At 38.6% G+C, this 13642-nt stretch overlaps 1 protein-coding gene across 1 annotated transcript; it reads right to left on the reverse strand.

Moving 5' to 3' along the window:
- Window positions 1–760: 760 nt before the first annotated feature.
- Window positions 761–12638, reverse strand: LOC122059409 (protein SUPPRESSOR OF GENE SILENCING 3-like). The gene is made up of 5 exons (XM_042622180.1): window positions 9204–12638; window positions 8372–8666; window positions 7645–7889; window positions 2841–2998; window positions 761–1216 (listed from the first exon to the last, which is right to left on the reverse strand). Exons 1-5 carry the CDS (start codon window positions 10305–10307, stop codon window positions 970–972), a joined length of 2049 nt encoding a protein of 682 aa, XP_042478114.1. The 5' UTR covers window positions 10308–12638; the 3' UTR covers window positions 761–969.
- Window positions 12639–13642: the final 1004 nt, after the last annotated feature.

The following is a 13642-nucleotide window of genomic DNA, read 5'->3' on the forward strand; positions in this document are numbered from 1 at the left end:
GGGCATCATTTCACTCCCTCTATGTCTAAGAGAAACACATGGCAAGATACAAATAATATTTTATATGGTATATTTATTTTTCCTGTTAATATTTTTTTTATAGAGAATCAGACAATAACATTAAGTCGAGTAAAGTTGGAAAAGAGTTTGCCTTTCCTTCATCACAGCCTGCCTATCCATAGCATCATAGGCTATGAACTTGAGCTATACAAGTCCAGTTAATTTGGTATACTTTCCATTAGACAAAAATACCCTTAATGAAATTTAAAAAAATAATTTTAGTTAACAAAAATTTACTCTTACTCTCTATCCCTACTACAAGTATGGTGTAATAGCTGAGATCTATGAGACTTCTCTAATTAGTGGATGTCAACCTAGAAGATAAACCCAGAGACTGGACAATTAGGTGAAGTAGATTTTGCATATCGGAATTGGAGATGCATCATAGCCTTTTGGCCGATTATAATTATGAAGGACCAAGAATGTCAGTGTAAATTTAATATTGAAGTAATCAGAATGATAATGGTGCCAAGAAAAACCATGGAAATGGCACTCAGAATCCTGACCTGTTCAAAGTGACCCAACCACATTAATTACAAGACCCTAGACACTCTTTTAAGTTCATTTTTAAGAGATCTGTACACATCAAAACTAGAAATGCAAAACTCTCTTCTCAGTCCTAAGCAAGCTAGGTAGGGAATAGAAGTAATGAAGGCACCCCAACATAGAGAAAAGAACTTTTAGAACCAAATCACTCATATTCCTACAAACAAGGCAAATAACTTTCATTCATGTCCCCAGCCAATGATGCTTGTTTTCAAAACTATGCTTTCTTTTTTGTACATCATATTCACAGTAAAAACTGTTCTATGTAAAAGAGAAAAAAAGACAGAAAACTATATGTTCACTCTTATTCTGAGCTATTATGAGTACTAGTTTCTGGGATGCATCCTGTGAGAGCAGTTCCCATCATATATCGCAGCACACCTGAGATTTGCTGGCATTGACTTCCTTGGAGTGACCTGGAGTGTATTTGGACATCAGTTCAGTCATTACAGTTTCAAATTCCTTTTCCAGCCCAATCTCCTCTTCGTAATGCCTCTTCTTCATCCCAGCCTTCTTGGTCTCATGCAATCTTATGAGCTTTTCTCTCTCTGCCTCAAACTCTTCCACACCCTTTTCCTGGGCTTGGATGAATCTTGCCATCTCCTCTCCCCTGGAAAATAAAAATCTATGATTGCAGATAAATGAAAACCAATTTATTTTGATGCATCACATTCTCATCTAGTATAACATAAAGAACCAATCATTGTTCGTCCCTTTTTTTATATGGGAAACCACTTCTTCATTGAGAGATCTATATAAACTTCTAGACAAATAACAATTTCCCAAAGGAAATGGACTAAAGCCTCCACCAAATAAAGACTACAAAAAACAGAAATGATTACATAAAATTCTAAAATAGAAATTCAGGCGGAAAAATAATAATTACACCCTGATCCCCACCAAACTGCAACCTGATGAGATAAACCAGCATAGAAACTTTAGCAGTTGGGCACTTTTTTTTGGGGTAATCAGATGATCCCAATGGAATGTGGAAGATTGGTCAATTGTCATTTCCAACAATCCAAAAATGTGGTGGCTGGCAATCCATTAGACAGATGGTAAAAGTAATCTCCAGGACAGACAAATGGTAGTTGATCCACGTATTGGTTGGACATCTTACAGCCATGCTCCCACACCCCCCCCCCCTCCCCTCCCCTCCCCTCCCCTCCCCTTCTTCTATCCATACATTCAACAAAACTTACCATGCAATTAATACTTTTTTACAGACCAGAATCCTTAAAAGAGGCCTATGAGCTCATATGGTTGGTTGTCCCTGTTTCAAGACATCATAATCCCATGGGAGCGAGCAAGCAATCCTTCTGATCCCGGCCTGGTCAGCGAGATTTCAATAGCCAAGCAAGGAGTGTAAAGGGCTTCTTTCCCTAATTAGCAAAGGAAATAGCGATCGGCATGCTCTAGCTTTCGAAGGGTACCAGGGAGTGGCTCTTTCAATCCCCTGGAGTTCCCCTTGTTGTCAAAAGGTGGCTGGCGCCTGACCATCATCGACTAGATAGACCCTTATTTACTTTATGAAAAAGCGATCTTGTGGAAGCCATGACATAGGGCCACTTAAAGGTGAAGAAGACCGAGATGCAACAAGCATTACTCCAACTCATCAATGCAATTTTAGACGAGGCTATATCGACTGAAACTAGATTCACAAAGACATTTCATCTAAGAATCAAATCTTATTCACTAACTGTACCTATGGGATAGGGATAGAGGAAGAGGAAAAATCCGAAAATTTCACATAGTACTTTTGATCGAAAAAACAACCTGATTTATTTCGATTTATTTCGTACCCTTCGCTCGATGAGAAAATGGGTCAGATTCTACAGGATCAGATCAAAACTATGGGACAGAAATGAGGAGATGCATTGCCGATAAGAGGGGCACTAAACCAACAATTTGGACAGTCCTTTTGGGACAGAGGGAGTAACATTTATCTGGAGTACAAACTGAAAACATCCTCAACATTGGAGGAGGAATCTATCAAAAAAAAAAGAGGGGGAAAAGTCATAGATTATCAAGTCATCAACAACCTTCATTCCATCTTATCGAAGAAAACAAAATTAAATAAAAGAACCCTCACTCCAAAAATAAAAATAATAAACCTGCAAAGAAAATCATAATCACTTGGAACAAATTACAGTGCTTTCTGCACCTAGTCAAAAAAGTATCAATCATTCATCACAACTTGAAATGACATTTGCACGGACATGAAAGCAACATACCTTAGTTTCTGGTCCTCTTTGGATGTGGAATTCATATTTGATTCCTTCATTTTCTGACGTTCTACCTGCAGTTGCGTCTCAAAGTTTCTCTCCTTCTCCTCTAGAGATTGTTGAATAAAGCTGACTTGATCCTTGAAAAAATTCTCTTGGTTGTCCATCTTTAATAAAATGAAACAACAGGGAAAGTGAATATTAGCAAGTCTGGGAGAAACACCATTGAGCAAAAGATGGGTCTTAGACAGCCAATTTCTATGTCACCTGAGACTTGTAAAGCTCCACATACAATGTAAAATCAGGAACCAGCCCCCTCCATTAAAAATTAGGAAGAAAACTTTTGAATCCTCATAACATTCATCCAACAAACAAATTTTATTTTTTTTTATCTGAGGGGGTGTGAAAATAACCACTGGAATTTTTTTCTCTTTTTTTTCCCCTTATGTTGGAGTCAGCATTTCTTGTTGGAACAATATAAAACCTTAAAGAAAACAAATCAGTACATATATAAAAATGGAAGCATTCAATGATGTTTATGAACAAGCAATGTACTGAATTTGAAAACATAGTTGCCACGGTGCCGATGCAATCAAAGGCTTTGGAGGGCTGCCTAAGTGCTTAGACGACACGTCGCCCACCTTAAGGCGAACAAGGTGACCAAGCGTTATTTTTCCTCTTTTCTAACATCATTTAGTATGCTACATATACCTTGTATCATAAAAAATCAACGTTAAGCCGCATCAAGTCATAAAAAATTAAAATTTAGAGAACAAGATTGACTGATCAAATGATTTTATTTTTACATGAGACTTTTTGCATTAGGTAGAGCACAAAACCAGTTTTCCAACAAGTCTGAGATTATTTAAATCCGATTTCTAATGACTGAGTATTTTCCGGTCAAACTTATTTTAATGTGTGCGAATGTTGTTAAAATCGCCTAAATGGAAATAGTTTTATGAACATCAAATCAAAATATTATTTTACCAAACTTTTGGTTTTTAACAATATTTTGCCATGATAAGATTTATGAAATTTTCAGAATTGAGAGAAACCCCAACATTTGAAAGTTGATAATCACCCCATCAACCAAAAATCCAGTTTTTGTTCTTGAACTGAGGGGTTGACTTTTTATCCCTTTAGAATTTGATTTTTAAACTATTTTTAATAAGGATGTAGCTGGTGCATGTGCGAGGTTTTTTTGGGGGGGGGGGAGGCGAAAACTATATAGCCTTACCCCAAGAATGTCGAGAGGTTGTTTCATTCAAATAGGAGGTACTTGCTTATTTATGGTTAATATCTTAAGTAAATGTTCATTTACTTAAATGATATCTGACATAAATTAGTGCTGCGTTTTGCACTAAAGCACCAATGCAACAAGGCGACAGTTGCCCAAAGCCCCACTAGGCTGCCTGGATGCCCTAGTCGTTGCCTAAGCGATGCCTTGACAACTATGTTTGAAAAAGAACCGATAAAAGGCCATTCCAAAAAATGCCTAAAATCTTCAAAAAAATAGCCTCGTGTGCCCATTGATGAGATGTAGAACACTCCGCAAAGACTGTACATCCCTGCAAATTTTCTATCCATGGGTTGTGTGTGTGTTGGGCCTTTGGTTCAATGCATTTTCATTGTAATGGGCACTTTATAGGGCCTATGATATGGGTCGAGGCTAGGTGGGATGCTTAGTGATATCTTCTTCGCAAGTACTCCAATGTTTTCTGAAATTGCATATTCTGTCTAACGATTTCAGTAACACTGTTTTTTTTAAGTGAATTAGATTCTACTGCAATTTAATCCTTGTTGCTAATATCTGGCTGCCATTCATATACACATTCATGACTCCATTAAGACCCTGGAAACTAGGGATTGAAACTTCCTATTTCAAGTCTGATTTTAGTTGTTTTAATTGAACAAGGAATCTGTCCAGTCTCAGCATCCAACCAATGGATTTATCTGAGATTATACTATGTTATTCTCCTCTGCTGGATCTCCACACGACCTGGATTCTATCAAGATCAGAACTTTTGATCTGCTGTTGTAATAAATATCTCAAATCTGGATTATGGGTTTCAGATTTTTACTGTTTTTAACTGTTGACTCAAATCCAACCATTAAAACATTGCAAAATTTTGGTCGCTTGATTAATTCTTCTCAAGTGCATCGGTGTTTGATTTGTGGCAATTTTTTTGCGTTCTAAGAAATTGGGCCTTGGATCCCATTGACTCTTCCGTGAATTAGTTCTTGGCCCCTATGTGGGTCTAGTCTATTAGTAATGGCCAATTAGTCCTAAAAATTGAACCAAAAAGAAAAAAAAAAAATGAAGGGAGACTTTGAATTTTGGGCCAATTCAGAAGAAAAATGGAGAGGTCTGATCTACCTTTGTTTTTTTGGTAGAATAGGATTGGCCTACCAAAGATTCCATCTTCCGAAGTTTAGGTCCCTTGGATTCGAACCTTGTAACAACTAGCAAATATCCCACTAAGCGAGGTAATGGCACCATCACAGCCCTGATTGTCTATGTTGATGACATTGTGGTGATTGGAGATGACAAAGCTGAGATAGCCAAGCTGAAGAACTACTTAGCCCAACAATTTGAAATCAAAGATCTAAGACCCTTGAAGTACTTCCTGAGGATTGAAGTGTCTAGATCCAAGAAGGGCATAAATATATGCCAAAGAAAGTTTCTCCTAGACCTATTGAAAGAAACAGGAATGTTGGGCTACAAACTTGCAAGTTCTCCTATTAAGCAGAATCATAAACTTGGGGAAGATTCTGGCCCTCCCTTATTGACGCAGGGAAATATCAGAGGCTAGTTTGGAAACTTATTTATTTGTCATTGACTCGTCCAGATATTACTTATGCAGTGGGTGTGGTGAGTCAATTTATGCATGCTCCCAAGAGTGGACACTTGGATGCTATCACCGCATTATCCGGTACTTGAAGTCCTCTCCAGGGAAAGGACTACTCTATGCCAAGCATAACAACATGAGCATAAAAAGCTTCACTGATGCAGATTGGGCTGCTTCAGTTTCTAACAAGAGATCTACATCATGCTATTGCACAGTTGTAGGTGGCAACCTGAGGAGCAAAAAACAACCTGTGGTGGCTCAATCTAGTGTAGAGGCAGAGTTTAGAGCTAAGCCTCATGAAGTGTGCGAGCTCCTCTGATTGAGAAGGCTGGTCTAAGAGTTGGGATCTAATACTAAGGCACCCATGAGACTTTATTGTGACAACAAGGCTGCCATAAGTATGGCCCACAACCCTATGTGATAGAATAAAACACATAGAGGTGGATAGGCACTTTATAAAAAGAAGATCGACTCTAGTTACATATATACACCTTTTGTGAGGATTAGAGATCAGTTGGCTAATATTTTCACAAAGGGGCTTCTTCATCATCAGTTTAGTACTCTGTTGTCCAAGTTGGGAATGTATGACATTTATTCTCCAGCTTGAGGGGGAGTGTTAGAGATGTTAGAGATTATGCTCCAGGGGTAGTTTGTGAACTAGTTATGTCACTAGTCAAGTTATATTGTAATTCTTATCTTTACCTTTTTACCTCCCTAGGGAGGTGTATGTAATTACTTGTAATATATTAGTGAAGTAATATATATATATATATATATATATGTTAGAGAGGCAATCCTCTCAACACACATTCTACCATTATTCCTCTCCTTCTTCTTCTTCTTCTCCAACCCTGTCCTTTTCCTCTTCTTCTCTCTTTCTCCCTTGGATAATCACAATCCTTATATTCTAACTCCATAAAGGTTGGCTTTGACTCTGTTAGTTGACCTAATTTCTGGTTTAGGGCTACTTGTGATCCTGTTACAGGGGTGTCTAATTCTGAACCTATGGTTCATCCTACTTATCCCCCACCAGCAGATGAAATGATTTTACACTCAACTGAGGTGTAAAAGTCAAAGCATGCAGTAAATTTTCATGGGTTCCATTGGAACAAGGACCTCAATGAGCAACTAACTTAAAGGAACCATTACATATTTAAAATCCATAAAACACAGTAATGGATCTCTCATCATGTTTGACTCACCTGACTCAATATGGTCATGCAAAAAAGCACAATATAGAATCAAAAAATGGATCTCTCTCATGTTTGACTCGCCTCACTCAATACGGTCATGCAAAAAAGTACTATGTAGAATCAAAATCTTTTATTCCTAAATTTCCTTCTAACTTTAATAGGAGACATTACATCAGACTCAAGTCATAGCATTTGACTCTTTATCACAGTTTACGTCATATCATAAATAGATAATGGAAGTTAACAACTGATAAATCTTCAGGATTGGAATTTTTCCATTCATTTTCTCCCCTCCCCACAGAGGACAGTTTCATCACCCATTCACCCATCAGTGTTGGTAATGAAGCAGACATGCAGATGCAAAGTTAAAATTGGTAAAAGGACTTGTTTATAAGAATCAACAACATGATCATCAGAACCAGGCAAAATGGGGGGCCAAATGAAGAAAACCAGAATCACAAACATAGAAGCTTTAGGCTTTCCAACAGGCCAACACATCACATGAACATGGCTAGGAGAAATAGTGTTGCATAAATGTAAGAGTATATTGTTTCATACTTATGTAGTATGGCCTATGGAGCAGTAGATATGGCCACAAGCAACCATTGGAATTGGACATTTACTCTTATCTCAGTTCAGGCACAAAGCTTGGCAGCTTGGGCAGCTCAGAAAGTCCATTTTGCTACACCACAATAGGCAACCAGAAACAGGAAACGTGCAATTACCTAACATTGTAGGAAAAATAAATACATGTGTGGCTTCCAGTATTACCTCTTCTTTGTTTTGTTCATGCTGCACTTTTGTTCTTTGCCTCACTATGCGGTTATCTTCAACAGTCTTCCGCAGCTTATCGTTCAATACCCCAAATGATTCCTCTAGAGCCTTTGAATGTCTTTGTTCTTTCACCACCTCGTTTTTAAAATAGATCAATTGCTGATTATCTTCACTCATTTGCTTCATTGGGCCCACAACCTTTTCTTGGTAGGATTTTATTTCAAATTTCAGCTTCGCCTTGCCTAATCACATCCAATCAGAAGATAAATAAAAAAGTAGTATTTTGATACTCTTAAGGATTATAGCTATATAAATAAGAAAATCAGACACAAGCCGATAGAAATATAATGTTCAATTATACATTATACAGTGTAATCTAAGGAACGGAAGTGCATTAGCCAACGATTAGAACCACCGGAACTGCAGGATTTCCCAGCAAATACACGTATCATGCGCATCCTATGCAACTGGTTGAGTATACATAACAGTTCAGTAAGTCAGAAAAATGCACCATCCCCTATGGCTAAAGTTTAATATATATCTGAAGGAATGAATTATTATTCTTTACTACTAAGTTAATATATATGGAGACTAATGGCCTAATAAGGCAATAAGATGTGGAAAGAGAAGTGCAGTTGCAGCCAGGTAGAGTTATCCTAATATTCAGACCATCACAAGAACATATGAGTATGAACACACAAATTAGGCAAGGGAAGAACTGGACCATGAGAATGTTGGTTGAAGATGTCCAAGTCTTCTTTGCATGCCATAAAACCATACAGCTGACGTTCACCACCCGCAGAGAAAAGCACCCGATGACGCTCCCAAGCTTCCCTATGTGTTCCTTCTTTGCGAAAATGTTCATCCAGGCGCTCAGCCTCTACATAGCCCATTGCAGAGCTCTCAAATATTAGTACACTCATTCCTCGGTGCCCTTGAGGACCATAGGAATGCCGAGCCTTGACTGCCGCATATGAACTAAAATAATCAAGAAGCTCCTGATTTCCCATTCCTATCCACTGCAATAATCAGACAGGACCAAGGAAAGATGAGATATAATACAAAAGGAGAAAAAGTCAACTATAGCATATGAGTATGACAAAGGCACTACAATGCAAGAGTATACGGTACATTGACCATGATGATGCCACATTACAGTTCAGTTAAAAGGATAACATAATGCAGCATTAGATTTTGTCTTAAGGCCCAGAAAGTAACTACCTATTAGAAGGTACTTATAAACAACTAAATTCTTTCATTTAGAAATTTTTTGGGACCATGTTTATTTTGTACCCACCAGTGACTATTCCATTTCAATCAGTAATCACTCCTTGGCACCTAAACATATGGACCAATTTCAACTGTCTAGAAAATTATAGACAAATCCAGATTTATAATTTGAACCTATACAATATAGAAATCAGATTCATCTCGGAAAAACTTATTTAGAATCTCAATTCGGAATAGACACAGCATGCGGTTGTTTATGGAGGTAACCAAGCAGCAAAAAAAGAAGACTCTGGGATTCCTACAGAAAATGGAATATTGCAATGTACCTTGTCATTCTCATCCTGCTCAAGTCTCGTGTTCATAATGATAACTATAGGTGGCCAGACTATCTCCTTATCAGTAACTGTCTGTTGCAGGCCTTTCCATTTGCCATAAGCTTCCCCAGCTGGTATAACTGAAGTTCCCCTACTGCCGAGCTCCTCATCCAACAATTCAGCAAATTGGCGATGGAGCTTCACCCTTGTCACTCCTTTTGTCTTTGCATGGGTAAGCAAGGGCTGCAGGCCTCGGTACCAGTCAATACCACCTGGGCCACCTTTGCACGCTGGACAGTGCCACTGCCTCATCGGTTCATTTATTTGTTCAATGGTCAAATTGTCCAAGGCATCAAAGAATACCTTGAACCACTTGCTCTTCTTGAGTGTCTCATGGCTTTTTTCGCTTTCATCAGAATCATAATCATCACTTAGTATATCATCATCATCATCATCAACATCAATGGGATGATGATGAGAACTCATATCAGACCCATAATTGTCTTCCCCAGCAGATCCTGCATGAAGTTTAGAGGTGTCATCAATTCCCTGATCTTCTGACGCCCTCTGTTGTCCACCAGCTCGATTGGCCCATTGCCATCCATGTGGTAAAGGAGGAGGTACATAAGGAAGTGGTGCCACGTAAGCATTCTCCCATCCTCTATTAGATGAATTGGCCTTTGGGTTTCCCCATCCAGCAGCTGGTCTCCTAGGTTCAGCAACCTGTGTCTGCCACGCACCACCAGGACTCCTACCTTTTCCACCATTACTGGCCAGGCCAAGCTTCTGTGCTGTATCTGGTTGGCCCCACGCTTTAGGACCAGGGCTCTGAGGGCTCCATGGTTTTGCTTTTGCACCAGTTCCTCCTCGGTTCTTGGACTTCCTTGCACAAACCTCCCACTCACCATCTTCTGCATTATCCAGGCTGATATCTGCGACATCATGACTCAGCTGGTCCACCTTGGGGCTGTTGTTAGCAGAACCAGAGCCTCCCGATGGCTGCCCATACCGAGGGCTCACATTTTTACCTTTGGTCGATGAACTAACATTACCAACAAGGGATTGCTTGCCACCTCCCCTTTTTGAGTTCATTTCAGTATTGCAAAGTATCTGCATAGTTTTGTTCGAGTGTATATTGCTAAAAATATCAAAAGAAAGTTCTGAACGACTAAATTGTTCAAGAAACACGTAAGATTCCAACTACTTTATACCAGGACACAATACCAACAGCAGACCAGCACAAAAGGCCATACACAGAATAGGAACACATCAACTGGAATACTGGATTACTTCCATCAGGAAGATATCCCCTACTAAAAGTCCATCATAACATGATTTTAACCCTCTTTATTGTATCGTTATTTTGGACAGCAAATATATGATACAAAAATATAAAATCTTCAGAGCACCACACAGAGACCGCCAAGTGGCAACTGTTAATGCTGGATCACATTCCCCACATGTTCTATCTTTACCAGTCTTTTTTTCTTTGGGGGGTGTTTGGGGGTCAGTAATCCATTGCTGGTGTGTACTGTTCTCATAGTCAACTGACAGGTGTAACAGACAAGCATGCAGTAAAAAGCACAAAAACAGTGGGCACACTCAAAAGCTTCAATATTATACTGCTACTATACCTGAAATTGAGGTCATTTTCAAAAAAAAAAAAATGTGTTTACCTCAACATGAAACAAATTCAGAATGTAATACGCTGAACCTTAAAACAAGAATCAAAAGAGCAAAATTAAACTGGATTTGAAGAATTTCAGCCATCAGTCATGCACTGTAGCATAATCATGTCCCAATGAAACCAAATTCAGATTTCAAGCTAAAATCCAAAATATTCGAAGAAGAGTATCCTTTCTGGGGGAAATAAGAGAAAGCATCTATATTCCCAGCAATGAACAAACAATTTTGTTTTTCATCACATACAATACTTAAAGCAGAACACACCCACTGTATTTATTCATACTAAGAGTTGAATCATATCAAATACAGATATTCTATGAAAAAGTCCAAAATGCTGATAATCTTGAAAGCCACATCAATAATCCCTCAGAAATCTTATATGTGATCATATATCATGAAAAGCTATACAGAAAGAACCATCAGAAAAATATGTAGAAATGCAAAAGCGAGCACACAGAAATGGAGTTCCGTTGCCAAATATGTCAATTTCAGGCAATTGCTTCAGCTCTCGACATTGTGCAAGGGCATCTAAAGGATGGCTAATCCTTTCTTTTGGAAGGATTTGGATAGAAGGGGCGAGGAAGAATAGAGTAAGACGAACATTAGTTGAGGTTCAGCTAATTCCCTACAGTAATCTACTTCTGAAGCTCCAAAAGACCTCAAGCCACGCTCTGCAATAATCTTCGACTCTAGCTCCAAAAGATGGTTGCCCTACAGACTATTTGAAGACCCAAAGCACCTACAGATCATATACCATAATCAGCTTAAGAGGACATAACCAATTGGATCTGTCAGGGTTTTGCTGCCTGATCGATTTCTTCAATATCTCTCAGCCCAGCCAGCCATTAGTTGACCTCTTTTAGGGTTTTGTTGAGGCCACCAAGGGATACCTTCGACCCTAGTTTGAAGGCCAACCAAGGCCTGTAACTGCTGCTATTGCTACAGAACTTCCATAAAGTCTCCTTTTTCATTCTTCGAGCATAACTTCCTAAGCCATCTGTTGAGGGTCATCTTTTGAAGGATAGTCAGGCATCACACGAGGGACCTTTGGTCCAAATTTGAGGTTCATTGGAGGCTGAAATCTCAACATATCGAAAATTGTCAAAAGTTTCCTAATTCATGTCAACAGCATAACTCTCAGTTCAACCACCAAAATTGTCTCATCTTTGAGAACTTGTTGACCCATAGAGGACCTTCATCTACGCCAAGTTTCAGCTCCATCTAAGCTATGGTTTGTGAGATCTCATATTTATCCCTATTTAGCCAGATTTTTCAGAGTCTGCTTGGGATTAGGTCCTTTGTGATCTAGTCTTACATCAGATAGTTTTGTGTAATTGGCTATAGTGGTGCTCATCTTTATTTATAATCCAATAAGTAGAGTCTTGATAGAAAACCTACTAAGACTCTAACTCTAAGTCTCAACTCATAGCACGATTGGGACACTCCGCCTATCATGAACACTCTTTAACAAAAACTTAAATTAATAAAAAGTTAAAAACTGAACTAGGAAGTGCAGTATGGGAGTTTATTTTCATGAATATGAAGCACAATAAGATGTCAATCAAAGCTGAATTAGGAAGTGCAGTATGAGAGTTTATTTCATGAATATGAAGCACAATTAGATGCCAATCAAAGCTTGAAGATGATGCAGTACCAACAAGGGTTTACACAAGGAGAACCAAGACCAAGGTTGACCCAAGTGGTTGATTGGGTCGACCCAAATCTGGTCCAAGTCAGCCCACGATTTGGGCTGCTGATGGGGTTACTAATTAGTTATTTAGTTCTATTTTGAAGTCCTAAATTAGTTTTTAATTTCAAGTCATTTTTAGTTTCTAATTTCTGTCAAGACTAGTTTCAATTTTCATTAGATTCCAATTTCCTGTTTTTAGTAACATTTTGTAATCAGTTTTTAGTAACTCTGAGTTACTATTATTTGTAAACCCTCCCCATCATTATAAATAAAGAAGATGGCTCTTTTATGAGCCACGATTTTGATTAATAAGAAAACAACTCTCTTGTTGCTGCCGCTGGGTATCCATGGCTATTTTCTTGTGTTAGATCGAGGAAGAAGGACTTGGTGTGCGATCCAAGTGACTCCTTCCGGCGTGAAGTCCAGGAGACCTGTTTTTAGTGTGTTTTCTTTACTTTCTTTCACATCTTCAAGGCTTACCAAGACTGCAGAAAACCAGATACGATTTCTTCTATCTCTGCCCAAAATTTTCTGCAAAAACAAAGCCTTAGGTCTCTGCTGGAAAGATCAGTTCTAAAGGTCTGATCAGCCGAATCTTTTGGTCGAAGGATCCCCTCTATCCATCGACCCTACTTTTGGCTGATTCTGATCAGCCATCTCTGAGAAATTAAAAATCTCCGGATTTTCATCTTCTAGTGATTTGAAGTTCCTATTTCTGAAATCGACACTGCTGTTGGTTTAATTACTGACTTCTCTGGGTTGTTATTTATATTCTGGACATTTGAATCTGATATTAACTTGCTCAGCCTCTGATCTAGTATTAAGAATCACTGCTGTCCTTGGTTATTCTCTATATTTCTGTTTCTGGAAGTCGATTATTGCTGGGCTGTTATTGAAGTCTGATTTTTCTGTTATATGTATTTGGACTGGTTTGGTTGTTCTTTGGTCTAAAATTTCCTACAGATTTGGGAGTAGTTGGGTGTCCAATTTAGTCATACATTAAGTGGTATCAGAGCATGGCTGAGAACAACACCCCCACCCTAGTTTCTCTTATGGAAATGTTATGAGAAGAAGG

Source organism: Macadamia integrifolia, chromosome 13, assembly GCF_013358625.1.
Source record: "Macadamia integrifolia cultivar HAES 741 chromosome 13, SCU_Mint_v3, whole genome shotgun sequence".
In the NCBI taxonomy this organism is placed as follows: domain Eukaryota; kingdom Viridiplantae; phylum Streptophyta; class Magnoliopsida; order Proteales; family Proteaceae; genus Macadamia; species Macadamia integrifolia.